General features: G+C 41.8%; 1 protein-coding gene across 2 annotated transcripts in view; it reads left to right on the top strand.

Moving 5' to 3' along the window:
* ppp2r3b (protein phosphatase 2, regulatory subunit B'', beta) overlaps positions 1–23,889 on the top strand; it is a 139,548-nt gene that overhangs the window by 10,533 nt on the left and 105,126 nt on the right. The window contains exon 1 of one of the 2 annotated variants that reach the window (XM_060826851.1): positions 7,810–7,820. The exons of the other annotated variant lie outside the window; for it this stretch is intronic. Within the exon in view, the coding sequence (XP_060682834.1) occupies positions 7,815–7,820 (6 nt within the window). The 5' untranslated portion in view covers positions 7,810–7,814. Of the gene's footprint in view, positions 1–7,809; positions 7,821–23,889 lie in introns of those variants that run through there. 2 annotated transcript variants of the gene reach the window in all.

Here is a 23,889-nt window from a genome sequence, read left to right as displayed (position 1 = left end):
GATTCTTATATGAACTTTGTGTGTTCGATTCTGATATGAACTTTTTGGAAATTGCTGGTTTTGTGATATTTAAGATCATAAGACATAGGAGTGGAAGTAAGGCCATTCGGCCCATCGAGTCCACTCCGCCATTCAATCATGGCTGATGGGCATTTCAACTCCACTTACCAGCGTTCTCCCCGTAGCCCTTAATTCCTCGAGACAACAAGAATCTATCAATCTCGGCCTTGAAGACATTTAGTGTCCCGGCCTCCACTGCACTCTGTGGCAATGAATTCCACAGGCCCACCACCCTCTGGCTGAAGAAATGTCTCCACATTTCTGTTCTGAATTGACCCCCTCTAATTCTAAGGCTGTGTCCACGGGTCCTAGTCTCCTCGCCTAGTGGAAACAATTTCCTAGCGTCCACCCTTTCCAAGCCATGTATTATCTTGTACGTCTCTATTAAGTCTCCCCTCAATCTTCTAAACTCCAACGAATACAATCCCAGGATCCTCAGCCGTTCCTCATATGTTAGACCTGCCATTCCAGGGATCATCCGTGTGAATCTCCGCTGGACATGTTCCAGTGCCAGTATGTCCTTCCTGAGGTGTGGGGACCAAATCTGGACACAGTACTCCAAATGGGGCCTAACCAGAGCTTTATAAAGTCTCAATAGCACATCTCTGTTTTTATATTCCAACCCTCTTGAGATAAGAGACAACATTGCATTCGCTTTCTTAATCACGGACTCAACCTGCATGTTTACCTTTAGAGAATCCTCGACTAGCACTCCCAGATCCCTTTGTACTTTGGCTTTACTAATTTTCTCACCATTTAGAAAGTAAAATTTGTCAACTTGATACTTGGATGTGGTATACTGCATTGGCTTGTATGACAATATATAATTACCTTCTCTCATCCATATGTTTTTATACATTCTGGGATTGTGGACATCACAGACTAGACTTTCATTTATTTCCCCTCCTTAGTTGCCCTTGAGAAAGAAGTGTTGAGCTGTTACCTTAAATTGTTGCAATCCAGTTGGTACAGATAAATTCATAATGTCATTAATTTGGAAGTTCTAGGATTTTGACCCAGCAACACTGAAGACGCTGATATTATTTCCAAGTCAGGCTGGTGTGTGTCTTGAAAGTGGTGTTGTTGTCATGTATCTGCTGCCTCTAGTGTTCTTCCAAATACACAACAACTACCATCCAGGTGAGGTGTAAGGAGCCATGGAGAGTTTCTGTGGTGCATCTTGTAGATTGTACACACTGATGCTATTGAGCATCATGGTTTTGGGAGTGAATGTTTTTGGGTATAGTAACAGATACACAGGCTATTTTTTATGGTGTCTAGCTTCTTGAGTGGTTTTGGAAATGTGCTTACTCAGACAAGTGGGGAATATTGCAATTAGTGAGCAAGATATTTTGATTTAATATTTATTTGTTTTTTTTTTCGAAGTAATCCTAACTTCGGCCTATTCAGTAAGGACATTTTTCAATTTAGTTCCTATGACTTTCCCTCATTACAGAAAAATATTTTCTTTGCATATTTGGTATTTGAAACTGACACAAGTTGTTTAAAGGATTAAAGAAACGTAGAGACATAGAAAATAGGTACAGGAGTATGCATTTAGCCCTTCGAGCCTGCACCACCATTCAATACGATCATGGCTGATCATGCAATCTCAATATCCCATTCCTACCCTCTCAACAAACCCTTTGATCCCTTTAGTCGCAAGGGCCACGTCCAGCTCCCTCTAGAATCTGTCTAATGAATTGGCCCCAGCAGCTTCATGTGGAAGGGAATTCCACAGGTTCACAACTGAGTGAAAAAAATTCTTCCTCCTTTTCAGTCCTGTATGGCTGATAGCTTTTATTCTTAGCTGTGACCCCTTGTTCTTGACTTCCCCAATATTGCAAGAACATTCTTTCCATCTAGCCTGTCCAGTCCCATCCGGATATGTTTGTATGCGATGGCCCCTCATTCTTCTACATTCAAGCGAATACAAGCCCACTCCAACCAGTGTTTCCTTATGTCATTCGTGCTATCCAGGGGATCAGTCTGGTGAACATTACTGGACTCCCTCAATAGCTAGAATGCCCCTCCCAGACTAGGAAACCAAAACAGCGCACAACATTCAAGACATGGCCCCACCAAGACTTTGTATAACTGCAGCAAGGCATCCCTACTCCAATACCCAAGCCAGCATGCCATCAGTTCTCTTCATTGCCTGCTGCACCTGCAAGCCAACTGTCAGTGTTTAATAATTGGGTATTTAAGCTTTGATAAAAGACATGAATATTATGCAAACTAAACATTTCAGCCCTTTATGGTGTATAGCTACATTATGCACACAGATTCAGAATTGGGCCTATATTTGTACCGTTGAATACGATTCCTAAATTGGCCCTATATTTGTATTGTAGCACATGCATTCTGGATTGGCACTATATTTGCACTGGTATAGCATGGCAAGAACATTGCTATCTAATAACAGACCTTCAGACAGCTGATTCTAATCAGATCAGATGCCTGGTAATTTCTGACATGGTAGTTGTTACATGAGAAGGCAAAGGTATTTAGCACTTGTATATTGATAGTTACAGTCACTTCAAGAGGTGATAAGTTGAAATAATGTACCAGGGATGTCTTTGTAAGGAACTTTGTATTTCTGTTCCTTCATTTACCCCATTTGTTTTCCAAGTAATTAATCTTTTCCAAGCAATGCAGAAAATTAATGTTTGAGTTGGTCTTGTTCCATTACATATGTCAGGTGAAAGTGGCATGTGTAGTAGAATATAAATGTAGTTTTGCTAATGACTTTTTATTAAATGACCCTGTTCTTGGTAATAGGTTTTCTTGATTTCCTTTTCTTCCCCACCTCTTTCCCCCCCCCCCCCCCAAGAAAGCTTTTTATGATACTCCGTCACCCTTCATCTCCTATTTGCAGAGTAATTTTTATTTTAAACTTTGTTTGTTTGTATGCTTTTGAAATTTTGTTCATCTGTGCACTGGCATTATTTATATATGCAAGAAAAAGTCCACTCTTTTGTTTTTTACTTAGTTATGCACTCTGTGGTTTGTAATCAGGTTGTCAACATGTGCTTTAATTAGAATCAAAGCTATTTTTAACAATTTTGTACCTGATCCTGTTGTATTTTCTTTTTTTTTTAAAAGCAAGATTTAAGGAAAGTTATGGAAGTGCTAAGTTTGTTTTAAGAAGGAAGAGCTGTTTTAGGAAACCCCATTTCACTCAGCAATAATATTGAGTCACTTACGCCACGAGTGGTCAATTAGTAATTTTTAGATTAGAAATCGGCCACTGCAAAGCTGGCTTGAGAGGCTAAATGGCTAGCTCTGGAACTTATATTCCTAAATATTTTGATAAGCCATTTATATCCATGGGCATATACATTTTTGGGCAGAGTAAAAATATCTAGTAAACTAAAAACCAACAATGTTGGTTTTGGGACATAATGTTAGATAGATGAGGATTAATTTTAAAGAACGTTTTTTCTTCTGAATTCTTCAAAAGAATTGTCACCTCTAACTTATTTCTGCTTCATAACACTCTTCTTTTTTTGCTGTCCTGGAAAAGATTAAAGAAAAACTACAAATGCCAGTCTCGATATTTTAAAGCTACATCCTTTCTCTTACCTCTTTTATTAATATCACAGATACTGACTCGCTTAGTGTCCATTTTTCAGCTTGCTGAGCTGAAAATGTCTAAATCTACATTTATTCCTGTTTATTCATATAAAGTTGTGTAACAAGATTGAAAATAAGGGTAATTAGCACTTACACTTACCTGAGTCCTCAAAACTTTCTGCAATGTGTGTTCTTCATAATCTGTGATGTCAAACTTGAATTTATGAACTGAATTTTCTCAACCTTTGGACAATGTGGGCAGCGACGAGTTAACTGAGAAAATTTTACAAGATGGGAAATTTAAGATTCTTGACATTCTGTCTTGTATTTTCCTGGCCAGTGTTTGACCAGTGAAATGAGACTTTCATGAGTGAGGACAAAAGACTTATTTGCAAGTATTTATATCTCTGCACTTAGTATTGCTTCATTTACTTGCAATTTCCTGTGCTCCTGTAAGCAGAGAGAAACTAGACCATTCCCAATATAAAAGTCAGTAGGTACCTGTGCTCCAGCTCGCCCCTTGTTTCTCAGAACCTCCGTCTTGGTATTCCTCAACATCCCTATATACTTCATGGGCTTGACAGCATGTAGCCCATGGCAGATGTTGGCATTAGAGACACAACAGTCACATCACTGCACATTTTGGACTAGCTGGGAGCACAGTTCACCACGTCTGTGCTGCACTTTGGAATGCACCACCACTTTGCATTGCAATGCTGCTGCTAGGCCATTTTGCTCACTGAGGCAGGCACCCATCAGGTGCATTGGAACAATATACATCTCAAGTATTTTTTAAACTTTTTCATTTTAAAATCATTTACATAGAATTATAAAAGTCCAAATCATCCATACTGACCAGGTCCATTTGCCAGCAGTTGGCCCATATCCCCCTCAACCTTTCCTATTCATTTAGTCATCCAGATGCCTTTTAATTTTTAATTGTACCTGCCTCCTCCACTTCCTCATTCCATCTCCTTGGGTCCTTTTTTTTTAGATCTTCCCCTCTGCCTTAAACCAATGTCCTCTAGTTTCGGTCTCCCCTACCCTTGGCTATTCACTATCCCTGTCTGTCATGATTTTATAAACCTGCATGTTTAAACTTTTGTGAACAGGTCTGCTGACAGATAAACCCCAGCAAGGGATCAGACTCCCTAGCCACTTCTCAAATGATCCTTCAATTCCCGTGTGATAATTTGCAGACTTTATTGTAGGCCGAAACCCCTCCTGCCACTGGTTTCATGCAGGATATACAATGCTAATGCTGACTGCCCTCCTCTTCATTTTTAGCCTTACCACAGAAGAGTAGGTGTACTCGGTGTTGTGGCCATCTTTTTGATTTGAGCAGAGCTTGTTTTCTTCATGGTCTGTGCCTGTTTGATGCTTACAGATTCTGTGTCTTGCTTGTTTGTATGTTGCATCTTTCAAAACATTCAGGCTTAGTATGTTTGTCTTGTTTTACCTCTTTGACAGACACCAAAGCAGCTTGTCATGTTTGCCAGCTTATTCCTTCCTGAGGTGTAGTGCCAAGATCTGCCCATGGTACGTTAAGTGGACTCTAACCAGAGTTATATATATCTGCAGCATAACTTCTGCATCCTTGTATTCCAATCCTTCACATAATAAAAGCCAGTATTTCTTTAGCTTTCTTGATTATTTTCTGTACTAGTTTGTGACATTTTTAAAGATCTTAACATCTTAACTCCCAAGCCTCTTTAAGTATCCACTATATTCACATAGAAAATAGGTGCAAGCGTAGGCCATTTGACCCTTTTTTTATTTTGAGCCTGCGTCACCATTCAGTATGATCGTGGCTGATCATGCAGTCTCAGTATTCTTGCTCTCTTCCCATACACCTTTATCCCTTTAACTGCAAGGACAATATCCAGCTCCTCCTTGAATATATCAAACTGGCCCCAACAGCTTCCTGTGGTACAGAATTCTACAGGTTTGCAACTGAATGAAGAAATTCTTCCTGATCTCAGCCCTGAATGGATTACTGTTGATTCTTAGACCGTGGCCCCTTGTTGTGGACTTCTCCAACATATTTCATACTACCTTAAAAAGTACTCCAATCTATCCTTTCTTGGTCCAGAATGGATAACCTCATACTTGCTTATGTTGAATTTCATTTGCCAGTTTTGCCCATTTTGCTGAGTCTATTAACATCCCTATGTATTTTTATACTATCATTTACATGGTCTACAATGCTGCCTAACTTTGTGTCATCAGCAAATTTTGTACAAATTACTTTCTGTGCCATTATTTAAGTCAAGGCTAGTAAAATGTGACTGTTGGATTGGCGCAATAGTTGATGCTTTGTTTGATTTTATTGCAAGTGGTTATCAAAGATATAGAAGCAGAACAAAGTCAAATAAGTTCCTGCCGTTTTCAATATTGATTTAAAGAATGCAGCTAAAATTGGTAAAGTTATAGCTTAGTAAGTAATGGTTTATAGAACATAATCCCTACAGAATGGAAACTGACCATTAGGCCCAACAGGTCAACTCTGACCTTCCAAAGAGTTACCCACCCAGACCCATTCCCCTACCCTACTACTTTACATTTACTCCTAACTGGTGCATCTAACCCGCACATCCCTGAACACTGTGGGCAATTTAGCATGACCAGTTCACCTAAATTGCATATCTTTGAATTATGGGAAGAAACTGGAGGACCCAGAGGAAACCTCCCCGCACACAGGGAGAATATGCAAACTCCACATAGCCGCCCGAGGCTGGAATTGAACCTGAGTCCCTGGTGCTGTGAGGCAGTAGAGCTAATAACTGAGCCACCATTCCACCCTTGTTAGGGAGTAAGCATATTATATCATTATAGTATAAATATTTAGATGGTTGGGAGAAATAAAACTCAACGAAGAATGCCACTGTTCACTCAGCTGACTCCTTCAGTTGGTTTACAGTCCTCCTTTTAATTGCCAAACGTCTAGTACTTTTGTACATTGTACTGAGAAATCCATTTACTGAGTAAAGTTTTAGATTGTTTCTAGGAAATGTACTTTTCTTTAAATTACTTGTTGCTTGTTATGTTGTAATGTATCCGTTCTAACCTGTGGTCAATATTTTTCTCGAATCATGTGGGGGCTTAATTTTTTTCATTTCTCGGGATGTGGTCATTGCTGGTGTTTAATCATCCATAATTGCCCTGATAAAATAATGAAGTATCACTCTGAACTGTGGCAGATTATTTTTTAAAGCAACTTAACGCAGTTGACTGGCTTGCTAGGCCACTCGAGTCAGTTAAGAGTCACGCACAATGTGGGACTGCAATTGCATCCAAGTCACAAGGTACGCACAATAGGTTTCATTTCCTTCTCCAATAATCCAACAACGTCATGGGACTTGCTGATGTCAGCTTTTTAACTCTCAATTTCATTTTCTTAAAAAATTCTCCATTTGCCATGGTGAGGTGTGAACTCTGGGATTATTAATCCTGGATTCTGATTGCTATCCCAGTAATGCAGCCACAACAGTACTGCATCTTTTTGACAACAGTGTAAAAGTGGAGCTCATAATGTGATTGATCTTGTTTGTGACATGGTGTGCCATGCTTCTAGTTTTCACAATAGCCATTGTGGAGTTTTTGGTTTTTAGTGTGTTTGAATGTATAGGTATTAAAAATCAAATAGAGGGAAATCAAATTGTTAGAGACATACCCACTATCTGTGTTCACCTATCACTACCTCACCACACTCCCCCCACTCACAACCCCAACCACCACCACCCCCCCACCCCCCCCCCCCCTCCATTCCTGAAGATGGGTTAAACTGTACCCGAAATGTTGACCTCTCCACTTCCTGATGCTGCCTGGCTTCTTCCAGCCTCCTGTTTGTCTACTTTTTCAAATTATAACATTTATGTTCTCATTAATTTTCAAATATCATTCCCCAGCATGTGCTATTTCCTGATGTTTTGGCTCCAAACAAATGTTCTTTTATTATCAGATAATCGGTTTTGCTTTACTGGGTTTTTTACAACTTGAGGTTTGTGCAATGTCATGTACGGAAATGTTGAAATTGATTCTGTATTTTGACTCTTTTTGGGTGGTTATTGGATATTTCTCCTTTTGAGAGAAAACATTTTCTCCCTTTGTTTCAAGATCACTGAATAATTTATCACTGTTCTCAGTTAAATCAAAGATTGTGGACAGGATTGCTATTAATGTTGGTGAGTAGTATGAGTATTCTCATAGCATTTTTATTCCACCCATTTTCTATTGCTATTATAAAGACAGTTACAAAGATGTCAAGGCTGAGTTGTCGAAAGTAGGCTTTTAAAAAAGTTAAACTAAAAGACAAGTGGATAAGCAGTTGCAGATCTTTCCAAAGAAATATTTCATATCCTCAATAAAGGTATTCCATTAGAAAATAAAGCCTCTGAAATTAGGTTAAAATTTGTGGCTAAGTAAAGAAATATCAAATGGAAACAAAAGACAAATGATCAGGAGATTGACCAATCAGAAGTTTGGATGAAATTTTATAAAGCAGGAAAAGGGTGACAGAAAAGCAAAGGTGGGGTGGGGGAAATCAATTGAGCAAACCAGTTAAAAAGTACAAAAGCAGACTTTTACAAGAGCTCCAAAAATATATAAAAAGGAAGACAATTAAATGTTCTTCCCTATGAAGGAACAAAATGAAGTGAGATTTTTAAACTTATTCATGGTATGAGAGCCTCACTTGCTGGGGCAACATTTATTGCCCATCTGTAGTCACCTTGATGGTGAGCTGTTGCCTTCAACTAGTATAGGTAGATGTACATTGCCATTATGGAGAGGGATCCAGGATTTTGATCCAGTGATGCTGAAGAATATACTTAGAACTATTTTCTACCTGCTATGGCTTTAAAAAAACATTGAAAGCATTGCAATAATAACAAAAAATCAGGGCAAACTGTGAGGGGAGGAAATAAAAATGTTCAATATCGTCAGTGAAAAGTTACTAGGCAAACTAATGAGACAAAAAGCTCTTGGGAGTCCCCTGAAACTGCTGGTTTAAGATCTTTTTTAAAAAAGGTGCAAGTAGTGATCATGGGTGTATTGAACGTAAATTCCCATAATTCCCTAGATTCTGGAATAGTCCCAGTAGATTCAAAACAATATATGTAGTCCACCCTTTCAAGAAAGGAGGGGAATAATGCAGGAAACTTGTGATAATTATCCTCACATCTGACATTGGGAGAATGTTGGAAAGTAGAATTTAATGAAGTAGTAAAACTAACTGTAATATAGTCAGGCAGAGTAAGGTGATATGGAAAGAAAATTGTTTGATAACTTTGAGAGTACTGAGGATGTAATAAATTTGGTGGTTAAAGGGGTATAAAAGGCATCGAGTATTGTGATGCATAAAAGATGAGTGTTTTGAGGTGTTGGGGGTATTATATTAGCATGATTAGAGCATTGTTGAACTAACAACAGGCAGCAGAGTTAGAGTAACTGAGTCGTTTTCATTTCAACAAGCTGTGTGATTAGTAGCATGCCACAACTTTTTGATTTATTATTGTTACATGTACCTAGGTACAGTGAAACGTTTTGGCTTTTTTTCATGCAGTACAGACAGATCATAATGTACAAAGTGTATAATAGAACAGAGCACGGAATACAGTATTACAGTTGAAGAGAGTGCATAAAGAGCAAGCTCAATATTAAATTTAAAACTTGAGGTCCATTCAGAAGTGTAATAACGGTGAGGAAGAAACTATTCTTGAATCTGTTGGTATGTGTTTAAACTTTTCTGTCGGGCAGAAGATACAAGAGTTTGGAGAAGATGCTAACTGGCCTGGGAGGAGCCTTTGATTATGTTGGCTACCTTTCTGAAGCAGTGAGAAATCTGGATGGAGTCAGTGGATGGAAGATTTGGCTTGTGTTGGAGTGGGCTTTGTTCACAACTTTACGTAGTTTGCCTACGTTCACAACTTTACGTAGTTGCCAGGTCAAGTCGTGATGCATCCACGTAGAATGCTTTCTATGATGCATCTGTTTTTTTTTGAAAGTTTAGTAAGTGTCTTTACAGACTTGACGAATTTCCTTAGCCTCCTGAGGGAGTAGAGGTGTTGTGTGCTTTTTTTGACTGTTCCATTGCAGCAGAGAGCGGCAGGAGCTGGGCGGAAGTGAAGTCTGAGCGCAGAGCTGGTTGGGAAGGTAAGCGATTGTTATTTGAGTGGAGAAGGAACCCGAGACACTACATGTGTAGTGTCTCCCACCATCCCTCCTCCTCTAACCTTAAAAAGAAAGGACTCAGTTGACTGAACAGGTAAGCTACTTAGTGTTCTTGTTTTAGAGACTAAGTGTAGAGTTATGGCAGTGCAGGCAGTGGAATGTTCCTCCTGCAGGATGACCACTGATGCTCCTGCCAACTTCATCTGCGGGAAGTGCGCCAACTCAAGCTCCTCACAGACCGCTTTAGGGAACTGGAACTGGAGCTGGAGTTGGATGAACTGAGGATTATTCGAGAGGCTGAGAGGGTGATAGATAGAAGCTCCAGGGACATAGTTACGCCAGAGAACAGAGGTAGCTGGGTAACAGTTAGAGGTGGGAAGGGGAGGAAGCAGGCAGTGCAGGGATCCCCTGTGGTCGTTCCCCTCAACAATAAGTATGCCGCTTTGGATACTGTTGGCTGGGGGGGGGGAATGGCCTAGCAGGGGTAAGCTGCAGTGACCGAGTCTCTGGCACGAGGCTCTGAAACTCAGAAGGGAAAGGGGGAGAGGAGGAGAGCGCTAGTTATAGGAGACTCTATAGTGAGAGGGACAGACAGGCAGTTCTGTGGACATGGGCGAGACTCTCGGATGGTTTGTTGCCTCCCGGGTACCAGGGTCCGAGAGGTCTTGGACCGTGTCTTCAGAATCCTTGAGGGGGAGGGTGTGCAGCCAGAAGTCGTGGTGCACACTGGCACCAACGACATAGGTAGGAAGAGGGGTGGGGAGGTCATTCAGGAGCTCGGAGTTAGGCTGGAAGCTAAAAGCTAGGACAGACAGAGTCGTCATCTCTGGGTTGTTGCCGGTGCCACGTGACAGTGAGGCAAGGAATAGGGAGAGAGTGCAGTTGAACATGTGGCTGCAAGGATGGTGTAGGAGGGAGGGCTTCAGGTATTTGGGCAATTGGACTGCATTCTGGGGAAGGTGGCACCTGTACAAGCAGGACGGGTTGCACCTGAACCAGAAGGGCACCAATATCCTGGGAGGTAGGTTTGCTAGCACTCTTCCGGGGGGGGGTTAAACTAATTTGGCAGGGGGATGGGATCCGGACTTGTAGTCCAGCAAGTAGGTTAGCTGATTTTCAGGATGTCCAAGAATGTAGGGAGGCTGTGGAGAAGGTAGCACTGACAGGGAATACTTGTGGACACAGAGATGGGTTCAAGTGTGTATACTTCAATGCAAGGAGTATCAGAAATAAGGTGGGTGAACATAAGGCGTGGATCGGTACTTGGGACTACGATGTTATGGCCATCACGGAAACGTGGATAGAAGAGGGACAGGAATGGTTGTTGGAGGTTCCTGGATACAGATGTTTCAGTAAGATTAGGGAGGGTGGTAAAAAAGGAGGGAGGGTGGCATTGCTAATTAGAAATGGTATAACGGCTGGAAAGGCAGTTCGAGAGGGATCTGCCTTGGACTGAAATCAGAAATAGGAAAGGATCAGTCACCTTGTTGGGTGTTTACTATAGGTCTACCAATAGCAGCAGAGATGTGGAGAAACGGATTGGGAAACAGATTTTGGAAAGGTGCAGAAGCCACAGGGTAGTTGTCATGGGTGATTTCAACTTCCCAAATATTGATTGGAAGCTCTTTAGGTCAAGTAGATTGGACGGGGCGGTGTTTGTGCAGTGTGCCCAGGAAGCTTTTCTAACGCAGTATGTAGATTGACCGACCAGAGGGGAGGCCATATTGGATTTGATTCTTGGTAACGAACCGGGACAAGTGATGGGCTTGTTAGTGGGTGAGCATTTTGGTGATGGTGACCACAATTCTGTGACTTTCACTTTGGTTATGGAGAGAGATAGGTGCATGCAACAGGGTAGGTTTTACAATTGGGGGAAGGGTAAATACGATGCTGCAAGACAGGATCTGAGGAGCATAAGTTGGGAGCATAGGCTGTCAGGGAAGGATGTCGTTGAAATGAGCTTTTTCAAGGAAGAGATACAACATGTCCTTGATTTTTATTTTTTTTATATATCCATATCCATATCCTGTCAGGCAGGAAAGAGATGGTTGTGTGAGGGAACCTTGGTTGATGAGGGAGGTTGAATGTCTTGTAAAGGAGGAAGAAGGAGGTTTACATAAGGTTGAGGAAACAAGGTTCAGACAGAGCATTGGAGGGATATAGGATAGCCAGGAGGGAGCTGAAGAAAGGGATTAGGAGAGCTAAGAGAAGACATGAAAAATCTTTGGGTAGGATCAAGGATAACCCCAAGGCGTTTTATGCGTATGTGAGAAACATGAGAATGACGGGACCGAGGGTAGGTCCAATTAAGGACAGTAGTGGGAGACTGTGTATTGAGTCTGAAAAAATAGGACAGGTCTTGAATGAGTACTTTTCTTTAGTATTTACAAATGAGAGGGACCGTATTGTTGAAGAGGAGAGTATGAAACAGGCTGGTAAGCTAGAGGAGATACTTGTTAGGAAGGAAGATGTGTTGGGCATTTGGAAAAACTTGAGGATAGACAAGTCCCCTGGGCCTGACAGGATATATCCTAGGATTATGTGGGAAGCAAGAGATGAAATTGCAGAGCTGTTGGCAATGATCTTTTCGTCTTCACTGTCAATGGGGGTGGTACCAGGGGACTGGAGAGTGGCGAATGTTGTGCCCCTGTTCAAAAAAAGGAATAGGGATAACCCCGGGAATTACAGGCCAGTTAGTCTTTCTTCAGTGGTAGGCAAAGTAATGGAAAGGATACTGAGGGATTTATGAGTATCTGGAAAGATACTGCTTGATTAGGGACAGCCAGCACAGATTTGTGAGGGTTAGGTCTTGCCTTATAAGACTTATTGAATTCTTTAAGGAGGTGACCAAGCATGTGGATGAGGGTAGAGCAGTGGATGTAGTGTACATGGATTTTAGTAAGACATTTGATAAGGCTCCCCATGGTTGGCTTATGCAGAAAGTCAGGAGGCATGGGATAGTGGGAAATTTGGTCAGTTGGATAGAGAACTGGCTAACTGGTCGAAGTCAGAGAGTGGTGGTAGATGATAAATATTCAGCCTGGAGCCCAGTTACAAGTGGAGTTCCGCAGGGATCAGTTCTGGGTTCTCTGCTGTTTGTAATGTTTATTAATGACTTCGAAGTGGGAGTCGAAGGGTGGGTCAGTAAATTTGCAGACGATACGAAGATTGGTGGAGTTGTGGATAATGAGGAGGGCTGTTGTCGGCAGCAAAGGGACTTAGATATGATGTAGAGCTGGGCTGAGGAGTGGCAGATGACAACCCTGTCAAGTGTGAGGTTGTCCATTTTGGAAGGACAAATAAGAATGCGGGATACAGAGTTAACGTTAGGGTTCTTAGTAAGGTGGAGGAGCAGAGGGATCTTAGGGTCTATGTTCATAGCTCTTTGAAAGTTGCCACTCAGGTGGATAGATCTTGTAAGAAGGCCTATGGTGTATTAGCGTTCATTAGCAGAGGGATTGAATTCAAGAGTCGTGAGGTGATGTTGCAGCTGTATAGGACCTTGGTAAGGCCACATTTGGAGTACTGTGTGCAGTTCTGGTCGCCTCATTTTAGGAAAGATGTGGAAGCTTTGGAGAGGGTGCAGAGGAGATTTACCAGGATGTTGCCTGGAATGGAGAATAGGTCGTACGAGGATAGGTTGAGAGTGCTAGGCCTTTTCTCATTGGAACGACGAAGGATGAGGGGTGACTTGATAGAGGTTTATAAGATGATCAGGGGAATAGATAGAGTAGACAGTCAGAGACTTTTTCCCCGGGTACAACAGAGTGTTACACGGGGACATAAATTTAAGGTGAAGGGTGGAAGGTATAGGGGGGATGTCAGTGGTAGGTTCTTTACCCAGAGAGTGGTGGGGGCATGGAATGCGCTGCCTGGGGGAGTGGCAGAGTCAGAATCATTGGTGACCTTTTAAGCAGCAATTGGATTGGTGCCTAAGCTAGGACAAATGTTCGGCACAACATCGTGGGCCGAAGGGCTTGTTCTGTGTGGACCAGGATAGATTATTAGTGATCATCAATCCTAGGAGCTTGATGCTTTGGGGTTTCAACTATTTGAATTTTACATTAATGACTTGGATGATTGGGCAAACTGCATTGTAGGAAAACTTTGATGCAAAGGTACTGGGATGAAACGTTTGTGTGAAGTATGCAACGGGTCATGGTTTGAGCAGGTTAAATGTAGAATAAATGAGGTTATCCACTGGCAGAAAGACTAAGAAAGCAGTTTATAATGGGATACTACGAAGTACTGCGGTACAAAAGGATCTGGACATCTTCATACATTAAACAGTTTTTTTTAATCACTCCATGGGCAGTGAGTGTTGCTGATGCATCCTTATTTGCCTGGAGACCATTTAGGAGTCAGCCACGTTGCTATGGGCCTAGAGTCATGTGTAGAGCTTTGCAGGCAAGGACAACAGGTTTACTTCCCCGAGGGGCATTAATGAACCAGGTGGATGCACCTGAGGCTAATGGAGCAGGTGACATCATTGCACTGCTTTCTGTGGTAAATTAGCAAAGAACACATTGAGATCATAGGAGAGGGCTGCATTGTTGTCAAAGATTCTACTCTACTTCGCTTTGTAACCTGTACATACTGTGTGAGAGGAAAATGCTCAGTGGTTGGCAAGTCGACTCTGGTTGCAATATTGCTGTGAAGGATGCATATTATCAGTGATAGACTAACAGCCAGGCTTTGTTCAACTTTCAAACCAGACAGATTGACTCTGACTCTGACTTGGGTCAGGACATTAGTCTGGGAAATTAACCAATGAATGTTGCCTATTGTTGAAGTAAAGCAGGTGCAATGTGTGTACATTCAGGATTTTGTAGCTATTGTCAGCCAGTTGCAGAATCACATTTTAATGTTAGACGTCACATTTCAAGTTTTGCAAGTATGGTATGGCTGTGTATGATGAGGTTTTTTATTGTTGCTAACAACCATAGGGATATGTTATTTAATCTAATCTTCCAGATTTTAGGGTGTCCAGCCTTCATACCTGGCTTCATTATGGCTGAAATTCGCATACATATTATCCTTTTGTGTGGTAGCAGAACATCTTTTTGGCTTGTCAGCAGCAAACTATTCATTTGTGTTGTTAGTACATAGATACAATCTGAAACAGGTTTTCAAACTTGAGCTACCTTTTTCCTTCTAGAGTACTCTGAAGCAGCCTGGATACCTTTCAGGACCAAAGGACTATGTTGAAGCATTTCATGAACTTGCATAATGAGAAAAGATCTGATCAGGACAGCCATTATAGCCTCACCAGCACCTATACAGCTGCAACATGACCTCCCTGTTTTTAAACTCAATCCCTCTAGCAATGAAGGACAAAATTCCACTTGTCGTCTTAATTACCCGTTGCATCTGCAAGCCAATCTTGTGATTCATGCACTGGGTTACCAAGGTGTCTCTGCACAGTTGCATGCTGCAATTTTTTTTTAACTGTTCAAATAGTTGTCATTTTTACTGTTATTCCTACCAAAATGGATGACTTCACATTCATCAACATTGTACCCCATCTGCCAGACCTTTGCCCACTCAAACTATCTGTACTCCTCTGCAAACTGAGTCCTCTGCACACTTTGCTCTACCATTCACTTTCATATCATCCACAAATGTTGATATGCTACATGTGGTCCCCAACTCCAAATCATCTATGTAAATTAGAAGGAATTATGGTCTCTGAGGTGCACTACTAGTCACTGATGGTCAATCAGAAAAGCACTCATTTATCCCCTCTTTGCTACCTGTTGGAATGGATAGAGAGTTGGTTAGCTAATACATTGCTCATAATGTCATGCACCTTTATCTTATGCTGCAGCCTTTTGTGCGGCACCTTGTCAAATGCCTTTTGGAAATCCAAATACACCACATCTACTGGGTTCCTGTTGTCCACTGAGCTCAATATCTTCATAGAATTCCAGTAAATTAGTTAAGCATGATTTGCCTGTCAAGCACCCATGCTGCATCTGCCCAATGAGACAATTTCTATCTACATGTGCATTACATATTTTCCCCACTACAGAAGTTAAGCCAACTGGCCTACAATTTCCCATCTTTTGTCTAACTACTTTTTTTAAAACAGTGGTATCATATTTGCTGATTTTTTTTTCAATCTGCTAGAACTATCCCAGGGTCCAGCAAACTTTGGAAAGTTACCAAAACGCACTTGCTATTTCTCTCGTCATCTCTTTTAGCTGGGAGCATTCCATCAGGGCCAGGGGACTTATCTACTCTTAGCTCCATTAGCTTGCCCAGTGCTACCTCTTTCATGAAAATGATCATTTCTTGGTCCTCACCTATCTTAGTCTCCTTATCATCAATTACTGGCATCTTATTTGTGTGCTCCACTGTGAAGACCAACACAGAATACCTGTTCAATGCCTTGGCTATTTCCTCATTTCCTGTTATTAAATCCCCCTTATCCTCTAAAGGACTAATGTTTACCTTCGTATTTTTAATTTTATATATTTATAGAAACTTTTGCTATCAGTTTTAATATTCTGAGCTAGTTTATTCTGATTGATTTGTACTTTTTCTTTTGAAGGTCAACAGAAAGCCAAAAAGGCTATAAAGTTTTCCCGGGTCTTTTAGTTTCCCACTGGTCTTTGCCACTTTGTATGCCTTAACTTTAAATTTGATAGCCTCCCTTATTTCCTTAATCATAGCTGGTTACCTCTTTTCCTACAGTCCTTCCTCTTCACTGGTGCTATGTTGTCAAAAACCATCAGATACCAAAAACTATTAAATTTGTATCCAAATAACAACTGCTGTTTGGCCTGGTAACTGTATGGGGGTTGGGGGGTGCGGTAACAGGGAAAGCAGTAGGTGGATGAAAGTGAGGGCGAAGGTGATAGGTCAGAGGAGGCTGTGATGGACACATCCAGAGGGCAATGCCAAGTTGGAGGCTTGGGACTGGGATAATGTGGGAGGACGGGAAATGAGGAAGCTATTGAAATCCTCATTTATCCCATGTGGTTGCAGGGTCCGAAGGCGGTATGAGGCGTTCCTCCTCCAGGCCTTGGGTGGTTATGGTTTGGCAGTGGCAGAATGAGGTGTTCTTATGTTCCAACGCAACAACAAACAATTTGTCTTGGGTTTCAGAATGAAAATTTATCTATCCTCCTGTGTTGGCACTTAAGACACTGTCAGTATTAAATGGGCAAAGCTGTAAAGACGCCTGGAGGAGGATCGCCTCATAGGCTGCTTTGGAACCCTGCAACCACACAGGATAAATGTGGATTTCAACAGGTTCCTTGCTTGAAAGAACTTGCAGCTAAGTAAGTACTCTAAAGAAAGTACAGGTATAAATTACATTTCTCAGCTATTGTACCTATTACAAGTAAAGTACTGTAGAGTATGTTACCATAGACCAACACAGCAATCCCTTTACTAGCTCAGGTACAAACAGCAGCGAGATTTAAAAACAAAGTTTATTTCAATAACTTAACAACTGTTCAGAAAATGCTATGATATTTGACTGCAGGGTACAGCCCTTCAATCATGCGTTATCCCCAAAAGCCGGCGCTGTACAACAGAGGTTAATATCTCTCAATGTTGTGGAAGGTCCTTATGGTGCAATGGTAATGTTTCTATCTCTGGGCCAGATAGGTGTGATTTCAAATCCCTCTTGGTCTAAAGGTATACTTGAGCACGTTATTCAAGTGGACCTCAAGTGGGCTAAGCATGGAGAAGTGAATCCATTGCGCACCCTGAGTAAGCCTTTACTTTTCCAGGGTGAGCACATGACCTGGCATCTGAGTCAGTAGCTACTGCATCCATGAAGGTGATATCAGCAAAGTAGACATAGCAACAAAAGGGGCAACGTGAGGGTTAGATCCGGTGTTGATGGCTGTAGAGCACCACTGTGACATTGAGATGGGCCAACAACAAGAGATGCGACTCCAACATTGATCTGGACAGGCAGTGGCACCAAATATGTGACTTCGTTGGTTGGGTCCTGTGTTGTTGGTGATGAAGTAGAGGTAGTGGTGCAGGCATTGTTGGTGACCAGCTGACTTAGGACTGTTGGACTCTCTCCGAACTAATTTTTTAAAAATTATTTAAAATGGTGCCGAATCATGGTAACAGGTAAAAGCGCTTCACTGAATTTTTGTTGTATTCTTACTGTAAAGTACATGTCATTCAGGTATAATGCTGCCAACTCTACCAGTACAAATCAGGGCCTCATTGACGCAATAACTTGAGGCACAGCGATGTGAGTGGCACATTAATGTAACTCATGACGAGGGCATACATAACCGATGATCAAATGGGAAATTGTGCCCAAAATGAGGCGAGAGGGTGTTTTTGAAGAAAAATTTGAGGCAAAATTTATTTAAATAGGGAAGCTTAAAGCAAGCTCCTACTGTGTAAGATTCTGAGGAGGGCTTGACGGGTTAAGGGTTGAGAGAATGTTTCACCTCCTGGTACTAAGGTCAGGGCAGTTTTGGATTAAGCATTCCCCAGTTAACACTTGGAGAAATTTTTCCTCTCCAAAGAAAGTTACGGATGTTTGGAAATTTATATTCCTTAAAGCAGTGGAGGGTGAATCATTTAATGTGTTCAATACAGCAATAGAAAACTTCTCAAGTTGTCGGGAACTGATGGTTATGGCAAGCAGGCAATTGGAGTTAAGGCCAAGATCAAATCAGTCATGATCTTATTGAATGATGGAGCTGGATTGAGGGACTAAAGTGTCCTACTTGTCCTTTCTTGTGTTCCTGTGTACAATCTTTTTACAAGTATGGGTTTTGGACTTTAATTCATACTATTGACAGCTCAGTTGATTAGCTCTTTGACCTGGAATTTTCACTGGCTTCAACAATCATGTTTTTCCTCACACGTCCATTTTCTATGTTTTCTGTACTTTGATGTAATTTCGTTAGGGTTCAAAGTGGTTTACAGGTCGGAATGTACTGTATGCTTATACTGAAAATGGGTATGTACGTTACCCTATTTTTAATAACAAAAGGCAACCGAATGAATACATGATTCAGCTGCTGTGAGGTATTATAAATTACAAGACTTAGAATTGATGGCACATACTTTTCAAACAGTTTATTGTTTCTCCCTACATAAAACTACAATCAATTTTGCTTACTTAAATCCTAAAGTAGTCTTATTGACTTTCATAAAGACAACTATGAGAAGGAAATCAACCTAAAATTAGATGAGATTTTGATGTTTTTGTTCTTTTTTTGATTACATAATTCAGATTTACAGCATATTGATAGAAGAGGTGAAAATATCTATAGCATATGTTGAAAAGATTTGGCATGTGCTAGATGCTTACAACTGGGGCCAATGCTTATTTTGCTCCCATTGATGGAATTGTGAACTAACTTTATCATCCCTTTACCCTGCCATCCCCTCAACTATTGCTCTTCACTTTTTTGACTAGGTGCGGTCAGTTAAGGACCACAAGGCAAGCCTGGGAATATAGGGTGTTTCACCAAAGGAGTAGTTCAATAAATTAACTTACTATGTTGAAGTATTGCTGTTACTTGAAGTTCCAAAGAATCAATGTTACCTTTTGTGAATTCTGTTAAAGTACACAAAAAAGGGACATTAGAGTTTGTTTCCCATGCATAAAATTTGAGTTTCTGTTTGACGCCAGCAGAAGTCAATGCAGCAATAATCAGCACATATGATGTTACTGCTTTTGTGAATACACGGATCACAGTTTTGGGTAAGGAGGATGCTTGTGTAAAAGATAAATCGATGTTCCTAGAAATTTATATATATTTAAATTTTCTGTTGCAAGCAGCCATGAAGCTTGGTGTTCTGGTTTGGGATTTAAGGAGAGTGAAAATGCATTTATTTAGTACTGTTTTATCCTCTGGCTTTTGAAATGTGGCCTATAAGTAGGCGTTCAAGCATTTAAATAAAGTAAGATTTCACAAATGGTAGATGTAGAAGTGATTTGTTCTTGGTGATATTAACTAATTGATGTTGGCCAGGCCATTTGGTATGCACTTCTACCCTTTTGAAGACTGCCACAGAATATTTTATATCTCTTAAACTAAAAGAAAAAGACTGAGTTTAGCACATGCTGAAATTTGGCAATGCCATACTTTCTCAAATGTTGCAGTCATGCTGTCCTAAATTTATGTTCAAGTTCATGATTTTTGAAAAGTCAACTCTGTGATTATCCATCAATAAGACCAAATGCTAAAAGTAACTCATTCCATTCCTCTATATCCACCTAAAATGGAATTAGTCAGTAAAAAGGCATATTAGGTTTCTTGGTTCAAAGGCTGGTTTGGTGAGTTTTTTTTTGTTTCACTCACTGGCTAGGCTTGCATTTATTGCCTGTCTCTAGTTGCCCTTGATATGGTGGTAATGAACTGCTGCCTTGAACTGCAGGAGTCCATGTGCTGCAAAGTTTGAATTGGATCCATTGATTTTTGAAATTGCTTAGTCCTATTACTTGCTACTTGTGCTGTTTGGCTCTTTATAGTTTCACAAGGTTTGTTCCTGATTTTTAGCAAAGCCTGGTGTTGTTCCTCACATGCCCTCCTGCACTGTTCATTGCACCCAAGGTTCATCCCTAGCCTTGACAGTAATGGAGGCGAGGGAGTGCAAGGCCAAAAAGTTGGAGTAAATTTTGCTTCACAGCATATGGATGCCCAGTTTTGTTTTCCTAAATTTGTTCAGTCCTATCCTGTTTAGCACACTGCCACACAAGACATGGGAGAGTATCCTTAGTATAAACATGTGACTTTGTCTCGGCAAGGTTTGTGTAGGAATGACTCCAACTAATTATTGCCATGTTCTGGATTAGTGGTGCTGGAAGAGCACAGCAGTTCAGGCAGCATCCAAAGTGCAGTGAAATCGATGTTTTGGGGAAAAGCCCTTCATCAGAATAAAGGCAGTGAGCCTGAAGCGTGGAGAGATAAGCTAGAGGAGGTTGGGGGTGGGGAGAAAGTAGCATAGAGTACAGTGGGTGAGTGGGGGAGGGGATGAAGATGGTAGGTCAGGGAGGAGAGGGTGGAGTGGATAGGTGGAAAAGGAGCTAGGCAGGTAGGACAAGTCCTGGACAAGTCATAGGGACAGCCTTGGTTAAAGATGCCTTCCAATGCATCTCGTCCACATCCCGCACTTCCGCCCTCAGACCCTACCCCTCCAACCGTAACAAGGACAGAACGCCCCTGGTGCTCACCTTCCACCCTAAAAACCTTCGCATAAACCAAATCATCCGCCGACATTTCCGCCACCTCCAAAAAGACCCCACCACCAGGGATATATTTCCCTCCCTACCCCTTTCCGCCTTCTGCAAAGACCATTCCCTCTGTGACTACCTGGTCAGGTCCGCACCCCCCCCCCCCCCCCCCACAACCCACCCTCCCATCCTGGCACTTTCCCCTGCCACCGCAAGAACTGTAAAACCTGTGCCCACACCTCCTCCCTCACCTCTATCCAAGGCGCTAAAGGAGCCTTCCACATCCATCAAAATTTTACCTGCACATCCACTAATATCACTTATTGTATCCATTGCTCCCGATGCGGTCTGCTCTACATTGGGGAGACTGGGTGCCTCCTAGCAGAGCGCTTTAGGGAACATCTCCAGGACACCCGCACCAATCAACCACACCGCCCCGTAGCCCAACATTTCAACTCCCCCTCCCAATCTGCCGAGGACATAGAGGTCCTGGGCTTCATTCACCGCCGCTCCGTCACCACCAGACGCCTGGAGGAAGAACGCCTCATCTTCTGCCTCGGAACACTTCAACCCCAGGGCCTCAATGTGGACTTCAACAGTTTCCTCATTTCCCCTTCCCCCACCACACCCTAGTTCCAAACTTCCAGCTCAGCACTGTCCCCATGACTTGTCCGGACTTGTCCTACCTGCCTATCTCCTTTTCCACCTATCCACTCCACCCTCTCCTCCCTGACCTATCACCTTCTTCCCCTCCCCCACTCACCCACTGTACTCTATGCTACTTTCTCCCCACCCCCACCCTCCTCTATCTTATCTCTCCACGCTTCAGGCTCACTGCCTTTGTTCCTGATGAAGCACTTTTGCCCGAAAAGTCGATTTCACTGCAGTTTGGATGCTGCCTGAACTGCTGTGCTCTTCCAGCACCACTAATCCAGAATCTGATTTCCAGCATCTGCAGTCATTGTTTTTACCTAATTATTGCCATGGAGAATTGTGTCTGCAGCAGGCTGTTCAGTGAGTGTGAGGTCAAGGTGTTTTTCATCTAATTGGTTCTATCAATATCTGCCATTGGTCCAGTATAGCAGCGGTGTCCTTTAGAACTCCACCAGTGCTGTCATTAGTGCTGCTGCTGAGCCACACTTGGTGATGGATATTGATATCATCCATCGAGAGTATATTATGTGCCTTTGGCACCCTCCATTTTTCCTCCAAATAGTGTACAAAGTGAAGGAGCATTGATTTTATAAGCCAAGGGGAAGCTGTATGTGATGTCCAGCAGGAAGTTTCCTTGTCCATGTTGCCATGAAACTACTTCAAAGCCAGTCAATAATGCAGGCTCCCAAGTCTACTCTCACTCAACTGTATTCTTCTGCTGAAATTGTGATAATGTTTTTTGGGACGTTATGTTTCAGAGAGGTTGTCTGTCAAACTATTGCTTGATTCATGTCGGGACGTCACAATAGCTGAGTGGTTAGCACTGTTGTTTCACAGCACCGAGGCTTTGGATGACTGTCTTTGTGGAGTTTGCACGTTCTTCCTGTGTCTGCGTGGGTTTCCTCTGGATGCTCCTGTTTCCTCCCACAATCCTAAGATGTGCAGGTCAGGTGAATTGATGATGCTAAAATTGCCCATAGTGCTTAGGGGGATATGTAGGTTAGGAGCATTAATTAGGGGAAAATATAGGATAGAAGGGTAGGGGAATAGGTCAGGGTGGGTTACTGTTCGGAGGGTCAGTGTGGACCTGCAGGGCTGAAGGGCCTGTTTCCATACTGTAGGGATTCTATGATCTGTGAGACAGCCCTCCCAGTTTTGACACTAGTTACATGGGACAGATGTTAGGAGGATTTTTTTTCAGGATTAAACTTTCCATTTTCATTACCACTGTCTAGATGAATGCCAACTAAGTTGTTGACTTTCATTTTGTTTTTGGGAGTTTTTACCTTTTTTAAACTAACTGAATGACTTGTTAGACCATTTTCCAGAAGACAGTTAAGAGTCAGCCACATTGCAGTAAATCTGGAGTTGTGTAAGCCAGACCAAGTAAGAATGGCTGGTTTCTTTCCCTAAAAAGTGAACCAGATGGGTTTTTAGCACAGTTGACCTTGATTTAACCTTTTGACTTTCAGATTTTTTTTGCTGGCTTTTATTTTTACTATTATTCACTCATGGTACATAGATATTTGCCAGCCAGTGACACCTATTACCCATACTTAGTTGCCCTTGAGAAGGTGGTGGTGAGCTGCCTGGACCATTGCACTCTGAATGATGTAGGTTAACCCACAGTGCCCCTTGGGAGGGAATTCCAGGATTTTGACCTAGTGACAACCCAGGCTGGGTAGGCAGTACCAGACTGTATTCTCAACCGATTAATAATGGTTAATGCACTGGGGACATGGTGCCAATTACCACAGCAGATGATGATGAAATATGAATTTAATTAATAATTCCAGAATTAAACGTTGGTCAAACGATAGCCACAAAACCACTTCTTTTTTTTTGAAATAAGACAGCTGGCTCATGAATGTATTTGTGAGCCATGTAGCCAGGCTGGGAGATGAGCTGGTGGTTATACTTCGTTTCATGTTGTATGAACTGGAAATGAAGAATCACTAACATACCTTCAAAACACCAGGTATGTTTTATTGTTGCGATTCATGTTAACAAAGACTGGATAAACAAAACACAAATTGCTGGAAAGTCCCAGCAGGCATGGCAGCATCTGTGGAGAGAGAGAAATCAGTTGAGGTTTAAGTCAAGTTCACAACAACTATTCATACCAAACTAGACTTGGGTCCTAACTCCTGACCTCTCTGGTTAAAGGAAAACAAAGACAAATGGTAAATCACACCAGTTGATGAACAGTTCAACAAAGTGGATACTCACTCCAATTACTAAATTAGGTGACACAAATC

This window comes from Hemiscyllium ocellatum, chromosome 6, assembly GCF_020745735.1.
Source record: "Hemiscyllium ocellatum isolate sHemOce1 chromosome 6, sHemOce1.pat.X.cur, whole genome shotgun sequence".
NCBI lineage: Eukaryota > Metazoa > Chordata > Chondrichthyes > Orectolobiformes > Hemiscylliidae > Hemiscyllium > Hemiscyllium ocellatum.
The sequence above is the reverse complement of the archived record's forward strand: the minus strand, read 5'-3'. Positions and strand labels throughout refer to the sequence as shown.